The sequence below is a fragment of the Lontra canadensis genome, unplaced genomic scaffold, assembly GCF_010015895.1.
Source record: "Lontra canadensis isolate GAN:19392208 unplaced genomic scaffold, GSC_riverotter_1.0 scaffold122, whole genome shotgun sequence".
NCBI classification, from domain to species: Eukaryota; Metazoa; Chordata; class Mammalia; order Carnivora; family Mustelidae; genus Lontra; species Lontra canadensis.
The window spans coordinates 1,589,657-1,610,465 of record NW_022631116.1 but is presented as its reverse complement, the minus strand read 5'-3'; the positions used below and the strand labels follow the sequence as shown (position 1 = coordinate 1,610,465).

At 43.2% G+C, this 20,809-nt stretch overlaps 1 protein-coding gene and 1 non-coding gene across 2 annotated transcripts in view; both read left to right on the top strand.

The window, feature by feature from the left end:
• TEKT3 (tektin 3) overlaps positions 1–20,594 on the top strand; it is a 34,972-nt gene extending 14,378 nt beyond the window's left edge. The window contains exons 4-8 of the mRNA XM_032841320.1: positions 2,890–2,960; positions 7,030–7,173; positions 9,914–10,136; positions 12,987–13,141; positions 20,357–20,594. Coding sequence (XP_032697211.1) covers positions 2,890–2,960; positions 7,030–7,173; positions 9,914–10,136; positions 12,987–13,141; positions 20,357–20,573 — 810 coding nt within the window. The 3' untranslated portion in view covers positions 20,574–20,594. The remainder of the gene's footprint in view (positions 1–2,889; positions 2,961–7,029; positions 7,174–9,913; positions 10,137–12,986; positions 13,142–20,356) is intronic.
• LOC116857366 lies at positions 8,996–9,101 on the top strand. Its single transcript, XR_004380743.1, has one exon. It is a non-coding gene; the product is annotated as a U6 spliceosomal RNA (small nuclear RNA).
• Positions 20,595–20,809: the final 215 nt, after the last annotated feature.

The window sequence follows — 20,809 nt, the reverse complement described above, 5'->3', positions numbered from 1 at the left end:
TTAAAGATTTTATTTATTTATTTGTCAGAGACAGAGGGAGAGAGAGCGAGCGAGCACAGGCAGACAGAGAGGCAGGCAGAGGCAGAGGGAGAAGCAGGCTCCCTGCCGAGCAAGGAGCCCGATGTGGGACTCGATCCCAGGACGCCGGGATCATGACCTGAGCCGAAGGCAGCCGCTTAACCAACTGAGCCACCCAGGCGTCCCAGTAAATCTATTTTTTAAACAACCACCACCACCACTGCTTTAGAGGTTTAATATTTTTCTAGACCAGTAGCAGAGGTTACTTTATCTCAAAATAACTAAATCTACAGTTAAAGTAATAGTTTGTCAATTGGAAGGTACCTTGATCATTGCCAATTAATTCAAGTAATAAGTGTATCATTAGCTTACTCAAAGTAGTGATATTAGCATATCTTTTTATTTAAACAATACTTGTCTAATTTTTTGGAATAACTAAATAAACATTGGCAAAGAAAGGAAGTAGCCTTAAAAGGCCTATTGTTGAAGAAGGTGGCCGCATTGAAATATTTTCTCACGAATTCTGTTGGCTTTCACATTCAATCAGTGATATTCCACCAAATTCTCACAGAATGGCTTCTCTTGGGGAATTGATCAGGGTACCCTCTCTTTCGGTCCTCCTAGACCAGGCTAACTCCTTGAACTTTTTAAAGCCAAATGAATCTTGCATACAGATTAATAGATAAATTATTGCTAGAGAAAATTCCAAAGGTCTTTGGTTGTAGGCATTCCCTATTTCCATGAACCCTTCCGCCCCCAACCATCTGACATTTATTCCATGGCATCATTTAAATTCAAATAGAGTAATCATTGGTCAATATTTTTAATCAGTATTTTTTATAGCAAGAGTTTCATTAAATGCATTTTTCCCCCTTAAAGTCCCAGAAATTCCCACTACATGCATCGTGTATATGTAGTATAAAAGCTCACTAGGATTTTGGGTGTTAAGTAGTTTCCAAGCAGCATTCCACTCATCCTTTGGCAACACCTTAGTGAACTAGGTACACACACACCCCCCAAGCCGTAAAGAAAGATGAAGACTGAACAACACTAAAACAAAGACTGATTGCACAGCTCACTATGAAAATGTGCAAAAAACCTTTGCTACCTGTAAGGACAGGTGGAGCCTTGATGACAACACGAGGTGGGAATGTGGTTTTTCACTTCATTAATTCAGAAGATCAAAGAATGAGTCAGTAGAGTTATCACTGAAATGAATTCCATTTAATATTTTTATGTGAAGCAATAAAAGAATAAGAAGACTATATAGTTGAGCAGTAATTGATATTGGAGTGGAGAAGACCTTTATAATCAAATTAGCAAAAGTGGAGACCAAAAGGGGATACTTAGTAAAGTTGACAGCATAGAGATTTTGGCTGTCTAAATATCAAACTCATGATGCAAAAATATAAAGGCAAGGTAGAAACTGGTTGAAAATGTACATATATTTTTATATTGTATATATTTATATCTACATTGATGACATCCATGATGGAAAAGATTGAATTTTAAATATAAGAATCCTTATAAAGTAGTAAGAAAAAAACAACAGAAAAAGCGAAGCAGGTAATTCACAAAAGAAGAAAGTCAAATGAGGAGCCAATACACAGTTAAAATATTAACCTGCAAATTTCAGGAGGTTTGTTGTTTGGGGAGGGGTTCTATCACACTGGCAAAAATGGAGAGGATTTGGTAGTGATCACTTAGTAGGTGAGGAGAGGAAGTGTACTCTTATTTATTGTTGTAAATGGGTACAACTTCTCTGAAGGACATTTGGCCGTATTTGTCAAAACCTTGAAAAAAAACCATGCCTTTGGGTGGCATCTAAACATTTACTGAGGTGGTTCATCATGGTGTGTTTTAATGTCATGGGAAAATGTTCAGGTTTAAAATGAAAAGGCGGGGGCCCCTGGACACCTCAGTTGGTTAAACATCCCACTCTTGATCTCAGCTCCGGTCATGATCTCAGGGTCGGGAGATGGAGCCCGGATGGCCTTGCACTCAGCAGGGAGTCTGCTTGAGGTTCTCTTTCTCCCTTTCCTTTGGCCCCTTCCCCTGCACTCTCTAAATAAATAAATAAATAAATAAATAAATAAATAAAATCTTAAAATAAATAAAAATAAACAAGATGAAAAGGCAGGCCACAGAACAGTATGCATAGTGTGATCGCTCTGTGTTTGAAAAGTGAAAACAGTGACCATGTGCACTTTCTAAACATCAGAGGGAAGTGAAGAGTGTTTACTTAAAACATCTCTGACACAACACATGCTATGTAATAGTATATATCCTGGAGGCATCAGAATGCCCCGTGTGTGGTCGAGTAGAGGAGTACACAGCGGGGTTTGTGAGGGTAGGAGCTGAGCTGTCAGGCACAGGCGACAGAGGGAGGGCTGGCCTCCCAGTGCGGAAGTCAAGTTTCCATTTGGACCAGTCCCTTTTTGGCAGCCCTCTTTCCTCCCCAGGGAAACTTTGTCTTGGAAGAATCGTTATTATAAAAGAAGCTTGCATCAAGTTCAGCCTTGCACATCACCAGAATTTATTTATTACCTTATTGTTATACTGTTTTTGTTAAGGGTCAGAGATCAAAACAAATCCTACAGTTTTACTCCTGCCCCAACTTGTTCCATAATATAATTTTCCTATAGCCCTAGAAAGGGGTGAACCTCAGTCTAATGTTTAGATTGCAGGACCATGAGGCATAGAGGTAAGTAAGTGGGTGTAAAAATTGTTTTATTGTCTTACTTGACTTTTTTTCCAGAAACAGTTTTCCTTTGCTGATGTTTTGTTACATTGTTGGCTTTGGATGTTATACCCAATGATGAAAACATTAATGTGTGTGTGTGTGTTGTTTTTTTTTTTTCAATCGAGTAGGAGGTTGATATTATTCTGTGTTGTCAAGAAAGGATGAAGCTGCATTTGGATAAGGCCATTGCTCAACTTGCGTAAGACCTTTCAATGTTTATACAACTTAAAATCTGTCTCAAAATTGTGTTTTTGTGCCTCCCACTCAAATTTCTCTTAGCTTCCTAGGTAAGGATTTCTTATATATAGATACATATACACACTCACACACACACACGTGCACATACACATTTTTATTTGGAGGTTAAGATGAGTACTTGGAGTGCTTGCTTTAACTTTTTAGCTAGAGAAGTAGTTTTGAGGGGTGCCTGGGTGGCTCAGTCGGTTAAGCATCAGACTCTTGGTTTCAGCTCAGGTCGCAATCTCAGTGTCGTAAGATCGAGCCCCAACGGAGGCTTCGTGCTCAGCATGGAGTCTGCTTGTGATTCCCTTGCCCTCTGCCTCGCCCCTGAATTGCGTGTGCACACATGTGTGCACACACTCTTTCTCAAATCAATCAGTAAATAAAATTTTAAAAAATAATTTTGAGCTGCTACAGAATTTCTGCCCTAACTTGCAGTACAGCTAAGATTAATTTCTTTTCTTTCTTTTTTTTTTTAAAGATTTTAATTTGAGAACAAGAGTGAGAGGGAGAGAGAGAGTGAGCATGCATGGGGGGAAGGAGTAGAGGGAGCGGGGGAGAGACATACTCTCTGCTGAGCAAGGAGCCCAACACAGGACTCCATCCCAAGACCCTGGGATCATGACCCAAGCCGAAGGCAGATGCTTAACCAAATGAACCACCCAGGTGCCCTGGCTAAGATTTCTTTTAAACTCAAAAGACTTTCATTCTTTGAGGAGAGATTGACTTGTGTATATTCAGCCCAATAGCTGGAAAAGTAATGAGTTGTGGCTCACTTTTATGATTATTTCCATAACTCCTTAAAGACTCAGCCTTCTCTGATTTCCTAGGGACCCTGGTACCAGCTCCCTGGTGCTTTAGTTACACCAGTGCAGTACTGTAACTCTTCACCCATCCTACTCTCTCCCAGAATACAGATCCTTCTTTCCTTGGCAATAGTAGATAGTAGGTACTTAATATTTATGGTGGGGATTGGGGTGGGGAAGAATAATAATCAAAGGAAGGTCTTAGGCAATGATAACAGCTGTCAGCATCAAAAACACATTGGTCGACCCTCTTTCCCAACATGACTGGAAAGGTGAATGTTCATCTGGTTATGGCCATGGGAAGCAGCATGAAAATGTCACTGGAAGGAAAGGATGCTTGTGCTCATACTGACGCTGTCAAGGATAAGTTGTGAGAGAGACCCTGAAAGGAATAAATGTTACAGAGGTATCAGTTCTGCTTGCTTTGCCCACTGTGCCCATTGGATTGATGCTCTGCAAGTTGGTGAGGTTTAGCTGGCTGGGACCTCTCCCTTACTGTGATTAGAAGGGCTCTTTACTCTAGAAATGTTGAGGATAGGTAGAAGATTAGTTAAGGAAGACCAACTACACATGGTTTGGTTAACTACGATTTACCTGAACTATAAATACAAGGCAGTGTTGTTCTGGTATTACTTTTTGGCTTCTGCTCCCTAGAAATCACAGAACCACAGTTTAGCGTGGTTCACAGAATGGTGTCTGTTCTATTTTCTTTGGGTCCAGTTCCCAATCTTACTTTCTTGTGTAACTTAAAATCTGCAGCTCATCCTCCACGTTCTTCACTCTTCTTGCCCAGATTGTTCCACTGTGGAATAGCCACATCCTCATATCAGTCTCTGCTACAAACTGCCTCATTTTCTGCCCTATTTAGGTCTTTGCAGAAAGTTCTCACTCCACGTATGCACTTGTGTGGAACCTTTGTTGGTGAGCCTTTAAAGACCTGGGTTTTCATTTAATACACAGTGGATAAAATGCCTACCTCATTTCCTGGGGTGGTTTCTCCAGAATTTATGGGATCCTTAACATGGTCATTGAGCTTGGTCCAATGAAGGTGATGGGAGGAGGTTGTTCAATGCTATTTGCTTTGGAACACACAACGAAGGCCTCAGTTTGGACCTCAGCTGAAAATAGAATGTCATTAGGCACCAACATGGTAGCCAAGATTTTTCCCATTTTGGGCTTTAAGACAGGCAGGTGGGGTACTGCCTCAAGCACCTTCTTTAAGGAAGTTCTGAGGTTAGGTCAGAGGACGTCTTGTGTCAGCCCAAGAGAGGAAGGGTAGGGGGCATCTTGGTCCTAGACCAGAAGTGAGAAAGGCCTTTAATCCCAGAGTTTCAACACAATAACCTGAGATGGGAGACTGAACACAGAATGGCAAGGGGAGGCAGCTTTCTCATCTTTCATCTCTTGCATGTGTTTTAGAATTCACAAAAATTGTTTTTCAGGATTCACAAAACACAGGCTACTGGCATGCTGCTACCCTCATTTCTATTTCACACAAAAAGATGAGCTCTGATAGGTCAAGTACTTACCTAAATGTATGAGCTAAGCTAAGGGGAAGCTGCAGCTAGAATTAATCTATTCAATTCAACACAGGCTTTACCAAGTGGCTCCTGTATGCCAAGACCATTTTGGGTGCCAGGAACACTGAAATGATGATCATCTGGTTGTTCTGATTTTTCAAATACTATCTATATGCTAATGATCCCCCAGTTTTTATTTCCATCCCAGACCTGTCTCCCAAATTCCAGCAACCTCCTTGGTATCTGCACTTGGATGTTTAATGAATGCTCAAGCTCAGTGTGTTGGCTGCACTTCTGTCTTCTCCCCGGCCTACTTGCTCACCTCTGTTGATGGAATTCTGTTATTTCAATTACTCAGCTTCACCTCTCCTCCACCCATTCATGTTTAATCTCCTAGAGATGCCTCTTGGATCTCTTAAAACTTACTGGATCTGAACACTTGCTACCTCCTTCATTGTTACCCTCTCCGTCCAAGCCACTATTATCTCTCACCTGGGTAACTGTACCCATCTGCTAATGGGTCTCCCTGTCCCCTGCAATCTGTTCTAAACCCAGCACCAAATGATCTTTTAAAACTGTAAATCAGTGGTCTCTCACTTCACTCGGAGGAAAACTTGACTCCTTCCAATGTCCTCCAATGAGGCCCAGCATGATCTGCTACTTCCTCCTGCAAGTCTTGGCTCAAACATTTCCTCCTTAAGGAGTCCTATTCTGACCATCTCATTTAAATCATCACTCACAGTCTTGCTTCCTTTTCTGCTTTGTTTTTGCATTGTTCTGCTAACCACACAATTTGCTTATTTGTTAGGGGTATTGCCTGTCTCCTCCCTCTAGAATGTAAACTTCTTTAGAGAAGAGATTCTTGCTTTGTCCATTGATGCATTGGGGTTGAACAGTGCCCGACAGGTAGTAGATACTCAGTAATTATTTGTTGAATCAACCACCACATGAGGAAAGATATGGGTCACCTGTCACCCATGCCCACCCCATGGGCCTATCTTTTTGGTAGTGAGGTGCCAGGTCTCCTCTCTGTTTGGCAGGGGAGGGAACACCATGCATCTCAGAGCCCCTTCCTTCCCAGGAGAGTGGTTACTGGAGGAGATGAGCCCGGGGGCCCCAATTCCTCATGTCCTTTCAGGCACTCTGTCTCTGGCCCCAGAGCTCAATATTGACACTTGGTTTCTATCTCCCAGAAAACTTCTTAGGCCTCACCTGACCACAAACTGAGGTCAGCTATGGAAGGAAGGAGTCTGGATATAAATGTCTCAGAACTTCTTGGGGGAACTGCACTCAAAGAATGGAGGAATTAGGGTACAGAAGTAGAAAAAGAAAAAGGAAAGAGAGGCACCGATGTGGATAGATCACTTTAAACCAGGGTCCAGCATGGAACAGTACTTGTGTTAGGAAGACAGATCTCAGCCTTGGGGCTCCAGATACCTGTCCTCTGTTTATCTACACCTCTTCTCCCCCAAATCCCACTACACACGATGGGAGGCGCAGTGTGGACAGGGTTCTAATTAATCACATATATGGACATCTCCAGGGAAGGCTCCTTTTAATTAGGAAGCTGGACATTGTGTGAAAAGAGGAGAGACCCAGACAGCAGTAGTAGGTTGGTCCCAGCACAGAAGGGCCAATTACTCTTCCTCATATCAAATTATTTCCTAAACCTGAAGTTCCATTTCCCCATTCTCTGTTACAGAGCTAACAGAGCTTCCCAGCACGAGCTGGAGAAGGACCTGAGTGATAAGCAGGCAGCTTTCAGAATCGATGATAAATGCCACCATCTGCGAAACACATCGGATGGTGTCAGCTACTTTCGCGGTGTGGAGAGGGTTGATGCGACGTAAGTTGGGCTCCAACTACCTCTATGATTTCGATGTCATTTAATTCATTCTCTCTCCCTTCAAAATGACACAGCTTACATGTTAAAATGGAAAATATGGGAAGATGTGGGGAAGATGAAAGACATACCCTACTTTGGATCAGTCTTCAGTAAGCATGTGTATTCCTCAGCCAGGCCTTGGCACTTGCCTTATCTATTGTTTTGTAGAAGAATATTTGCTGTTTACACTTATTGTGGGGAGCACTGAGTAATGTATAGAATTGTGGGATCATTGTGTACAAAGTAATAGGACGTTGTAAGTCAAACTTACCCCCAAAATAAATATTTTAAAAAGCTCAAAAAAAAAAAAGGTGAAAATTTGTTGTTTGTATTTCTAACTATGAAGATAACAGCTACTTGAAACAGAAAAGCCTAGAAAACACAAATAAATGTAAAGAAAAGAACGCGTTGCCAATGGGCTGGATGCCCTGGATTCCATGGGGTAAAAGTTGAAAAACAACTTCATGTTTTATTACCACTGCTTGTTAAACCAGTGGTTTCTTTGCTAGGCTCCTGGATGCAGTCTTGAGTTAATGGTCTTTTTCCAGCCATTCCCTTAAAAAAGTCAACTTGCTTGATGGAGGTGAAATTCACATACACACTAAAATGCATTTGGTCCAAACATACATTTTGGTGAGTTTTGACAAATTTCTGTGCCCACATAACCATGACCAGGTCAAGATAAAGAATACTTTTGTCACCTCAAAGAGTTCCCTTGTTCTCCTTCCCAAGCTGACACCCCCTCCCCCTTTTCAAGTGACCCCCACATGGATTCCCCGTTGTGGGGCTGGTCACCCCCAAAGCAGCCCCATCTCTTAGTGCTCCTGTACTAGGAGCAGCATGTGTCAACTTTGATTTTTAGATTCTTCAAGTGTGAATCAGATTCAAACCCTATGTCCTAAGCGGTCTGCTTGAAATGCCCCTTTCTTGGGTTGAGGTGAGCAGGAATCATCTTCTTCTCCTTCTGGGGAAGGAGATGTGCTGAAATCAAACCAGACACTCTGAGCACCTTGCCCTCCATCAAGGGCCTTCTCTATTTCCAGCATGAATTTTTAGCCATTCTTCATGGAATGTCAAGGTATGGAGCATGTAGTGTGTTATTTTGGATCATTGTAACCTGAACTAACACCTTTAGTCAACAGTAAGATTCTTCTTCGATATTCCATCATGTCAACAAAGAAATGCCACCTGTAAACCCATGCCCAATGTTAACTATTAGTCCTTCCAATATGGTTCTACACACATAGAGATTTTTATTTTTATTTATTTTTATTTTTTAAAGATTTTATTTATTTATTTGACAGAGATCATAAGTAGGCAGAGAGGCAGGCAGAGAGGGAGGAGGAAGCAAGTTCTTTGCTGAGCAGAGAGCCTGACGTGGGGCTTGATCCCAGGACCCTGGGATCATGCCCTGAGCTGAAGGAAGAGGCCTTAACCCACTGAGCCACCCAGGTGCCTGAGATTTGTATTTTTAAAGAGTGGCATTACAGACATACTGTTTGTATAGTCTGTGTGGCTTTTCGTTTCCTGTATATTCCTATATCAAAAACACTGTGAAAATACTCTACAACACAAGTTTGCATGCTATATGAATTACCTTCACTTCTCAGTCTTTTGGCTAAGATCAAGTGACATGTACCATAATCTACTCAACTTTTTCTTTACTATTGGACACTTAGACTGTTTTAAGTTTTTTAATGATAGTCCTAAATATTGCTGAAAATTAATATCCTCATGTATACATTTTTGGCAGCATTAATTCCTTATGATAAATTTCTATATTACTTGCTTTGGCAGCTCCATATACTAACATCAAAATGATGCAGAGAAGATGAGCATGGGTCTTGGGCAAGGATGTCACACAAATTCACAAAGCACTCCTTATTTTTAGTCCTAGAGATGTAGAGTAGAACTTCGTGACAATAGTTAACGATACCATGTTGTAAATTCAAAAGTTATTAAGAGAGTAGAACGTAACAGTTTTCATCTGAAGAAAAAATAACTAACTCTGTATGGTGATGGATATTAATGAAATTTATTGTGATAATCAATTCGCAATGTAGACACGTATCAAATTATTACATTGTGCACCTACCTGAAATTAATGCAATGTTATATGTCAATTACATTTCAGTAAACAATTTCCGTAAATGGAATTTCTGGGTTATACACATGTATTAGCGTCTTGGTGTATGTTGTCCTCCAGCATGGTTCTACCAGTCCCACATTCCTGCCTGCAGGAGAGAAACCTTTTAAAAATATGCTCACCAGAAAATGATCATTCTCGACAGTCTTTGCTATTCCGATGAAGGGTCCTTAGTATGTTGCTGTTTTTGTCAGTACTCCTTTGATTACTCCTGAGTTTGGATATTTTCTCATATGCTTCTCAGGCCAGTGAGACACATTTCTTATGAGCCACAATACCCATATCCTTCACCCATTGTCCCCCACCCTTGCTTCCCTCCCTACCAATTGAGCAGGGGACTTAGTGTGTGCCCTGGATTTACAGAAACTAAGCAGAAATATAAGGAACAATTAAGAAAAGTTTTAAATAAGCTTTCCTCTGATGTTTACATTTTATTCAATAAACTAGGATTCAGTGATAGGGGGTTTCCCCTTTCACAAAATGAATGATCACCTGGAGACTGTCTAGGCTGATTCATCATTGTCACCATTGTATGGTTCTACTTTTTCTTCTCAGGGTCTCAGTGCCCGAGTCCTGGGCCAGATTTACAGATGACAATATTCTCCGTTCCCAAAGTGAACGAGCAGCCTCTGCCAAGCTAAGAGACGACATTCAAAACCTCTTGGTTGTGACTGCCAATGAGATGTGGAATCAATTCAACAAAGTGAACTTGTCTTTCACCAATCGCATTGCTGAGACCGCAGATGCTAAAAATAAGATTCAGATTCACTTAGCGAAGGTAAACCAAGTGCCGGTGGTACCCCTTAGCTGACCCAGAGAGATAGAGCAGGGGGCTCTGGGACCACAAATCTCTCACCACTCCCAGAGAGACGCCATAAGATGTATGGCCTCCTGACCATACAGACTAAGAAAAATTAAAAAAAGTACAAAGCACACCATTTATTTTAGCCAGGTAGCCAGGTGTCAAAATGAAATTGGAATCCACTGGTTTTTGGAATACAAAGAATGCACTATGCACTGAAAGGTTCCTAGAATTTAATAGAAACAAAAATATTATGATTAAAGTTTAATGAACCACTGTATGTAGCTAGGAAGTGAATTTATTATTAGAACATATGGTAGGAATGTTTTCTGTTAAATTATGTCAGGCCCTTTCTCTGGAATACAAAACCAAATACAGGAAACTATTAGGTGGTTCAAAGGGTTTCTGATATTGAACTTTTTAAAGTCCTCTATGCATAAACATTTTACAATGACAATAAAATGAAGGATTTAAGCAGGATTTGAGTGTTTCAAGATAAACAAGGAGCTCTTTCTTTATTGAGCACTGGTCTTAGAGCTTTTATTATTTCTGTGGATTTATGTACCTATAGGTTTTCACTTCTTATTTTAAGAACCTGACACAGTCGGCCATGTGTGCTGGAAGGCACCATTATTATCCAATTGAGGGAAACCTTATTTTCTCAGACTGCAGCAATTTAAGTTCCCTTCTCATGGTGTCTTCTTTGGGCAGCAAATATTTATTGGGCCAGACAGTGTGCCACCCTCTGTGAAGGGCAGAGAGAAGTATAATATGAAGTTTGGGTCCCAGGAAGCTTATATTCGTGATCTGCATATATAGGAAAAGCTCATGAACAATTAATAACAATAGAAAATTACAAATTGCGATTGCCAGATAACAGATGCAGAAAGTGTTGTTGGGGTTTGGAGAAAGAGGGGAACATTCAGGTGGGGTGATATCTCGAACAAAGCCTTGGGAGGTAGCCAGTCAGAGGCTGAGTTGGGATCTGTTGTGTGGCTTGGCAGAGAAGCTTGTGAGGGGAGCCTGGAGCCACACTGTACAGGACATTGGTGGGAAGGTAATCATTGGGCAGTATGAGGCAATTTTGAAGGCCTCTAGAAGGATAACCTGATGGAGTCCCTTTGTTCAACAAATTTTTATTTAATTCTGCATCAGTTCCCTGGGGCTATCCCAACAAAGCACTGCAGACTGGGTGGCATAAACAATAAAATTCATAAAAAACAGAATTCTGGAGGCTAGAATTCCCAAGATCAAGGTGTCAGCAGGGTTGGTCTCTTCTGAGGTCTATCTCCTTGACTTGAGATGGCCATCTTCTCCTGTTGTCTTCACTTGTTCTTCCCTCCATGCATGTCTGTGTCCTAATCTCCCCTTCTTATAAGGACAACCGTCCTTTTGCACTAGGACCTACTCCAATGACCTCATTTTAGCATAATTACCTCTTTCAAAGGCTCCACCTCCAAATGCAATCACATCCTAAGATACTGGGGGTTAGGACTTCAACACAGGAACTTACTTGGGGGTGGGGAAGAAGATAGCATTCAGGCCAGAACTGCTACATTTGAAGTACGGTGCTGGGTGGCTCTGGGGTAAGCACACGGAACAACACACTGGCCTTGCCATCTTGCATCTTAGAGCCAGACGGGACATGAAAGTAGAAAAGACCAGAAAGGTGCAGAAAGAACTCCACAGATAAAACATTAAATGTAGCAGAAGGAAGCGTTATGTCCACTGATGAGAGACAGGGATGGCTTCACGGGACAGGAAACCCTGAGGGCAGCTTTGGTGAAAGGAACAGTGCAATGATCTTCAACAGGCTGTTGAACACTTGGGAGGGAGGTCAAAGTTTAAGCGACAGATTTCAGGGCTCCTGGATTGCACAAGTGCCGAATCTGTGAGGTTCCATGAGAGCTCTGCAGGGGAGAAAGGACAGAGCAAAGAAGTGGCTCAAGACAGAGCCTTGCACTGGGAAGTGATGAGGGGCAGCTATAGGGAGATGCAAGGAATTAGGACAGTGGTTGGCCAGAGAAGACAAACAGGGCAAGGGTTTCAAGGAGAGGGAGACATTGGGAGGGTTATTGGCAACTTAGTACAGTTTCACGAGGGCCACTGGGTCTTGGAGTACAGGGGTCACCTCAAGGTGAGCTGGTCAAAGTGGAGGGAGTGAGCAGGACCACTGTGCAATGTACATAGCTGGGCCTGTGAGCCGGGGGTAGGAGGGTACCAAGGTCGTAGAAGAAACAAGAGTTGTCCGAGCATAGGCAAGGAGACCAGGGAGGGATCCGGGTTTATGCAGTTTGGGGGACCCTCCTTTAAGAAAAAAGAACATAAAAGGAGGACTCCAAATCTGCCTGTGGTCTTTCCTTGAAAGTGAGACCCTCAGAAACTTGAGCTTGATTTGCTTCAAGGCAAGTCCTCCACTAGCAGGAAAACATCTCTGTGACACTTGTAAGAAGATGAAGAGGCAGGACATACCGACGTGAGGAGGGATGCAAGGGCCACTCGAATCTCAGGGCCTCCCCCTTTTTCAGAGTTACGCACACATGTGTGCTGGTAAATATTTAATAATCAGCGATCTGGGGGTTGTGGGTGGGAAGAAGACTCCAATTTGTTGAATTTGCTCATTTCTGTGGTGTGACTACTCTCTGCCTGGCAGATTTCACCTGGAGTTAGGAAGAGACACACACAGTCAGCTCTCCAGAGATTCCCGGGGACAGGGCTGGGAGGGAGCAAGGCCCTCAGAGAATCCACCTCCCCCCAGGAGAGGGCAAGGCAGGCCTCAGTCCTCAAATTGCAAGAGGCCTCAAGCATTTGCTTCTCTTCCTACAGACCCTGCAGGAGATCTTCCAGACTGAAATGACCATAGAATCCATCAAGAAGGCCATCAAGGACAAGTCTGCCTTCCTGAAGGTGGCTCAGACCAGATTGGACGAGCGCACAAGGAGACCCAACATAGAGCTCTGCCGGGACATGGCTCAGCTACGGTGAGACGGCAGTGGGCCCTGGGCAGGAGGGGCAAGCTTGGGGCACTCCTTGGGGCCACCCACCAGCCCCATGGTGGCTCCATGCTCTTTATGAAGGTCCTTCTTTCTGCTTTCACAACGGTCAATGGAAGAACCCAGTAACAGTCATTGTGTAGGATCTTTCTTCGAAGTGTTTATTAATAACGGGCATGGACTTTCGACTGGGGAGGACAGTTAAGTTCTGGAGATGGATGCTGGTGATAGGTGCACCACACTTCGAAGGTTCTTAATGTCACTGAACTGCACACTTAAAAACAGTTGAGGTGGTAAATTTTTTGTGTTATGTACATTTTACCACAATGAAAAAAAAAGGAAATGATATCAATACTAGATACAAAAAAAAGTGATAATGAACGTGAAGCTTCACTCAGGGGGGCCACTCACAATCTGTGCTTCCTTGGGGTCTGGAGTTTCCAGAATGTCTCTTAAAAGCAGCAGCGTGCATTGCTTGCTCTGTGGTTTTCAAGGCCTGGGACTCAGTCTCAGAAAAGGGACTCCTGGTACTAGTTCCACAGGCCCCTTTCTATTTGTTCTCACCCATTGGTTCCCATTGGCCTTTTTTGGCATTTAGTATTACTCTCCCCATTAAGACCACCCTCGTGGTTCTCTAGTCACTTCAGTTTGTCCTGTTCTCAGTATAAGTAGAAAAGAACTGGGCTTCATCAAGCACATCCCCCATATACAAGGCTGGCAAAACTCTCATGCCACCATTTATCTACCCAACACTAGGCGTCTTTTCTTATGATAATGATTTAAACTTTGAGCATTCCTTTTAGGATGGGCTTATCAGGAACCGGGCAAAGCTCTTTTCCCCCTCCTACGTTCTGGTTTCATTTCCAATTTCCCAATACCTACCAGCTTGCCTTTTCCTTGTGGAGTTCTCCCTGGCTTTTCTCAGGTCATGAAATGGTCTCTGCAGAATCAAATCAAATTTATAGCAACTGGAGGAACAAAGGGGCCGCAATCGAACTCCAAATTCTTTTCTGGTGCTGTGGGGAGATGCCACTAGTCTCATCTCCTGCCTGGTTCCTTGATGGGACTCTATAATCACAAGGCGTTGATCCTGGGGATTAAATGGCTTTGAGCCCTGCCAAGGAAGCAAGTGTGGATTTCTTGGAGGGTAAGGAAGAGGTTGTGAGGCCAACAATGATGAAGACAAGAAAGGCAGTGAAATGGCAAAAGAAGACTAGGTGATTATGTATGGCTCTCATTCTGGGCTGAGCCCTGTCCTCAGCCCCTTACACTACCTCATTCAGTATCTGCATTTCACAAATAAGGAAATGGAGGCAGAAGCGGGTTGCATGATGTGGTAAGTAAAGGCACCATTTGAGCCCTTGCCTGCCTCACTGCAGAGCCCTATTCAACCAATCAGCTTCTGTGTGGGAAGTTTCTGCTTCCCCATCTTTATACACATATGGTCCTTTTATCATCCCCCCCCCATCGGGCGGCCAATCTCATCCCACTTCCTCAATGCCCTAACGGAGCGAGTTAGCAAAGCAGGTACTGTATCCCCAATCTCTCTCTCATAGAGGATGAAACTGAGGGTCACAGAGGTGATCTTTACAGCAAACCCCCCCACCTGTACCCATGCATGTTCTCTGTGTTGCATGCTAAGAAGCATGTTTGAGCATATATGCCAATGGATTAGCTGCCTTTCTCCTGGTAGATCTGCTGTCTGGGCCATAGCCATATGCGTGTGCACCCAGGCTGGCCACACATTTCCCCAAGTGGGTTCCACAGCAGTCCTCTTCCTACCCAGTCCGTTCATTATTTAGGATTACCTCTCCTCCCCTCCAGAGGACACCGCAGATGGGGTGTCCACGTGCTTCTGAAGATTGTGGCAGTGAGTACCCGGCCATCTGGCCAGTTAGGATTAGATCACAAATTGTGGCTTTCTGCAAATCTTACGAGGGGTAGCTGAGCAAAGCTGCATTCTCTGAAAGTTTCCAAGGAATCACCAGAAGTAGGGACGGAAATCTATCAATTGTTCAGCCTGGCATCAGACAAGCCCAGGGCTGCTTTTTAAAAGGGTTTTGAAAGTGGTCTAATTTGACGTTGGAGTTATCAGACAACGAGGCATTGAAGGTTGCTGCACAGAAACTGAATGATTTTTACTTTTCTCCCCCCTTCAGAGCTACACAGAATTTACTTTCCCTTTGCTTCCCATAGAATCCATACTATGTCCATTTCCTCTGCTCCTTTATTGACTTTAGCACAAAAACCTCCTTTTGTTTCCGTAAGGATTTCTCATCCAAGTATCGTTGCCAAAAAGACCATAGACTCAGGGGAGCGAGGACAGAGAAAAATGGCAGTTTTCATTTTGAGACTTTTATTTTCATTTACAGTGTTCTGAACGGGTTCTTTCAAAAGTAACTCTAAACTTTTTTGGCTCTTGGTGGCAGGCCAGACCAGGTTCTGCTTTGCTTCAATAATCTTGGTGCATTTAGAAAAACAAAAAAATGACGGTAGCTTTATTTGTATTTGAATGCAAAATGTTTTTTCAGTTCTGTAATTTCCCCCCAAAATGAGCGGTTTCAGCAGAACTGCTCTCTGTGATCTGCCAAGAACAAGGAAGCCGAGGCAGAGGGGTGGCCTTAAAAGATGGGTGAGAGTGTGTTTCTAAAGGCACAAACGGAGGGAAGTCCAGGACCTCCCAGGCCTATTCACGCAGCAACGGGAGGCAAGGGAACTAGCTGCCTGAATTTTCTGGATCTTGAATTCCCTTTCCAAAAAAAAAAAAAAAAAACACCAAAAAAAATTAAATTAAATTAAAAATAATCATTGATCTTTCAACATCTGTATTTTCAGAAGTTCCCTCCCAGATAAATTTTCCACTAGGCTAGTGTTTGTCAGCTAGGAGTAAGGACTCATAGATCATTGTGCTCTGTTTCCTGTCTCTGGATTTGGGGCTCCTTCTGAAGCCTTCTGACCAATGCAGGGGAAAGTGAGAGGGGGGCGGGGTGCGATAATACACCCCCTCCCCCTACCCTTGGTCAACACTATCCCCCACACGGTTGCCACAACCTCCCCACTATTTTATACCCTGGGATCTTTCCAAGAGACTTTTCTTTTTCATCCACCTTGAAGGAAGCAACAACAGAATGGAGCTTTTAGATCGGTTCTCAGATTTTGTGTTTACCCATCAGAGACCAAAGGGAGCTTCGGGCACAGTAGGTTTTAGTTCCTTCCCCCACCCCATGGAAAGCCTTTGTATTTTCCTCGCAGTACAGGTTCTAAGATGAAGGGAGATGCGCTGTGTGTTGCTGCTTCTGTGAGTCTTTTGTGAGCACCTTGCCCCTTGGGGGCTGCGTGCCGGTGTCTTGAGCGAGGACCCCTCCAGCAGGTGTATCTCCTGAGGAGGGCACTCCCAGAGGTGGGGTCCGTAGAGCAGTCCACGGGCATTTCTAGACCATCGTAGTCTGATCTCTGCGTTGTCCAAGCCAGATACTTTGGCCCTGTTGCCCAGTTACGGTGTTGGTCACTAAAGGTCAAAGGGAGCTTAAGTCCCTCCGAACTGTGTTTCCTTTTTGTAAAATATTTACCTCATTCTCCCTGATTTTAAAAGTAGCATCTGTTCATGATAGGAAAAAACAAAGCAAAACAAAACAGGAAAAATAAAAAAATAAAACCCATCTTCGATTTGTTGTGCCATGGAGGGATAACGGAGGTTAGCATTTTGTTGTACTTGACACCAGGCATGTTAACAAAATTGTGATCACACTGCCTTTGGGATTTTCTAACCTCACTTTGCCTTCCTGTCTTCCTTCCCCACCTTCTCCTTCCCTCCCGCCTTTCCTTCCTTCCTTTCTCTCTCTCTTCCTTCCTCTCCTTCTCTATTTCTTTCTTTTTAAAAAATTATTTATTTATTTGAGAAAGAGAGAGTGAGAGAGCATGGGCGCATGAGCAGGGGAGGGGAGTGGTGGGGAGGACAGGGGAGGTGTAGTGGGACAAGCAGATCCCTGTTGAGCAGGAAGCCCTACTGGGGCTCACTCCCAGGACCCTGAGATCATGAGCTGAGATGAAGTCAGACACTCAGCTGGCTGAGGTACACAGGCGCCCCTATCTTGACGTTTTCAGTCAACATCATATTGTGAGTTTCTTCCCCCACCTCAAGTACAAATTCTCTTTTTTCCAAAGTGTTGCTTGCCTGGTTTCCATCATGTGGCTAGAGCATACATTATCATTGGGTATGAATGCTGTTTCCTCTTGTTTTCTCATACTATGACTCAACACAAGGTAACACTGTGAAGAAATTATTCCTTTATTCTTTGGTGTCAAACTTTTCACCGTATTTTCCCCTGCAAGTTGTCTTGTTCAGTTTCACAAGATCGAGATGCAGTCTGATGTTAAAATGAATTCAAGGAATATATAGATCTCTATGGAGTCCAAAATGAGAACCCCCTTCTCTACCCTCTAGTCTCCACTCCACTCAGCCTAAACTGCAGCTTGTGAATTGGTGCATCTCCTTAAAATTGTGTCTTTAGGGGGCGCCTGGGTGGCTCAGCGGTTAGATCCTCTGCCTTCAGCTCAGGTCATGATCTCGGGGTCCTGGGATCGAGTCCCGCATCGGGCTCTCTGCTCAGCGGGGAGCCTGCCTCCGCCTCCTCTCTCTCTCTGACTGCCTCTCTGCCTACTTGTGATCTGTCTGTCTGTCAAAAAAAAAAAAAATCTTTAAAAAAAAATTGTGTCTTTAGGAAGAAGAAAGCACGGAGGGTTTGGGGTAGAAAAATTTCTCTTTGGTGCCACTTTAATATTGCGTGAGAGCCCACTTTGTGCTGGGCACTACACGGGCCTTGTGGTGGGGTTGCCCGATTTTGCAACCCGGGGATGTCCAGTAAAATTTGAGTTTCAGGTAAACAGTGAATGGTTTTCAATACAGATATATCCCAAATATCCAGAGAGACGGAGAGTAGAATGGTTATTGCCGGGGGCAATGGGGTATTAGTTTTTCATGAGGACTGAGTTTCAGTTTTGCAGGATAAGTTTTGTGGATGGATGGTGGTGGTGATCGCACAACAGTGTGAACGGAGGGAAGGCTGTGGGGACTGTTTGCCCAAAAATGTTTAAGACAGTAAATTCTCTGTTGTCTGTCTTTGATCACAATTAAAAAATACTTATACTAAAACAATTGCACATGGATCTGAAATTCAAATTTAACTGGGCTTCCTGTGTATTAATCTGGCCTCCTTACACGGTGGGGATTACAATTAGAAATGGTCTTACCCAAGGGGGTCCTGGATGCTGACGCCGACATGCCAGGTCTCTGCTTCTACCCTTTGCTTGCAGGGAGCTGACATGGTAGGGGCAGGAAATGGGACCCAGATCCTTATTACGGCCAGTGAGACTCCTTATTTCCTTCTTAGCTTCCTGGATAACCATGCGAAGCTTATAAACACATGTGGGCTGCGTGCCTGTGGAGAGGGCAGGCAGCTCATGGGTCTCTTGGCTCAGTTTCCTTGTCTGTGAAACAAGGAAGCTGGGCCTGATGACCTCTCACATTTATTTTCCAGCTGCAGAGTTCTGTGAAGCCAGACAGTTGCCTGGGTATAATAATGATTTTAACATGACTTGGAAATTTTTCTATAATGGTGAAATCCCTTTCTATCCTTAGGGACCCACATATCTTTATGTGGTCATCGTTGCTATTCTCTTTACATTACTGTATGCTTTATTTATTTATTTTTATTTTAATTTTTTTTTAAGTAGGCTCCACGCCCAATGTGGGGCTTGAACTCATGACCCTCAGATTCAGAGTTTCATGCTCTACTGAATGAGCTGGCTTTCTAGATATAAACACAATGGAAGAAATCACAAAGAAAAAGAAAGATTTGGCTTACTGTAAAAAATTGAAATCTTACATATAATAAAAACATGATAATTATAATTAAAAAGGCAAAAAACAAATTAGGGAAAACATTTGCCAGAAGCAAAACAGAGGCCCCCCCAATCAATATGCCTAATATGGAAAGAGCTCTTTGCAAATGAGTCAGATAAATAGTAATAAATCGGTAGAAAGGGAGCAAAGGAGAGAAGCAGTTCACAGAAGAAATGACGCAAGCAACAAGACCAATAGACACTTAGGAAAGGTTTGCTAATAATCAGAGAAATGAAAATTGAAACCATATTGACTAATATAATTGGAGGAGATGCTATACGTTTTTTCATGAAATGAATTTTTTCTTTTGTCTTCATGAAAAAATGTGCCATTTTTTTAAAAAAAATCATCACAAGGTAATTAGAACTACAACCCGTTACACCCTCTATGGAGCTGATTTCAAGCCTTATCCTGTTTTATTACATTTTCGACAATTACAAATATATTCAGTCTGGGAACTTGAGGCATTGCCTTAGGAGGTTCCTGGGGGATAGGGGCATTAAAATTTCAGGAATGCCCCATTCGATAACCCTTCCCACTGCCATTGTGCTGAATTCTAGCCCCTGAGTAAACTTGGGTGTCCCCTTCTTCCTAACAATGAAAACAGTTTTGATGATAAAAAAATGTAAGGAAATCCAGCAAAACTTTGATTTTTCTGATTTGTACTATTTTTTAAAAAGTCACATTCATAAGTTTTTCCTTTTTATTTTTATTTTTTAATTATTTTTATTTTTTTTAAAGATTTTATTTATTTATTTGACAGAAAGAGGTCACAAGTAGGCAGAGAGGCAGGCAGAGAGAGAGGAGGAAGCAGGCTCCCCGCTGAGCAGAGAGCCCGATGCGGGGCTCAATCCCAGGGCCCTGGGATCATGACCTGAGCCAAAAGCAGAGGCTTTAACCCACTGAGCCACCCAGGCGCCCAAGTTTTCCCTTTTAAAAAAAAAAAATATAATAATTTAAGTGTGTGTGTGTGTGTGTGTGTGTGTGTGTATGACAACTTGGTGGTAAATTTGATGGTGTCCCTAAAACATGCTTAATTTGCCTTTTGGATTCTGGGTGTTGTCATTGGGAGTGGAGCTGGCCTGAGTCTAGAACACCAAGGAAGCCCAAGTATTGCTTCCTCTGCTCATTTGTTCTGACACTGGGATGACCCCTGTGCCGCTGGGGGCTCCCTGTGCGCTCAGCCCAGCAGCCACCTTCAGGCAGGAATTCAGTAACCCTGCAGGCCCTTAATTCAGCCCATAACCAGCCTCCAAGTGTGATTTCCACTAACCTAACCTGGTGCTTCTTTCCCCACGCAGCCTTGTTAATGAGGTTTACGAGGTAGACGACACCATCCAGACCTTGCAGCAGCGTCTGAGGGACGCGGAGGACACCCTGCAGTCGCTGGTCCACACCAAGGCCACCCTGGAGCATGACCTGGCGGTCAAAGCCAACTCCCTCTACATTGACCAGGAAAAATGCATGAGCATGCGCAAGACCTTCCCCAACACCCTCCGGCTGGTGGGCTTCTGTTAGGGGCCCCGCCAGGAGCCAGCAATGTGGAGCCACAGCCCTGTTGCAGTTAATTTAAACAGAGTGCTAATATAGTCACTTATTAAAGGATCGTGTTGATAGAAATGTACCGGTGTGCTGTCTCAGAGAATCTGTTGTTTACATCCAAACCTTCATTTTCTACTATGTACTAGACTTCTGAGCTGTGGGAAGAATATAAAGAAATATAATCAATCTAATAGAGAAGGTAAAAAAAAAAG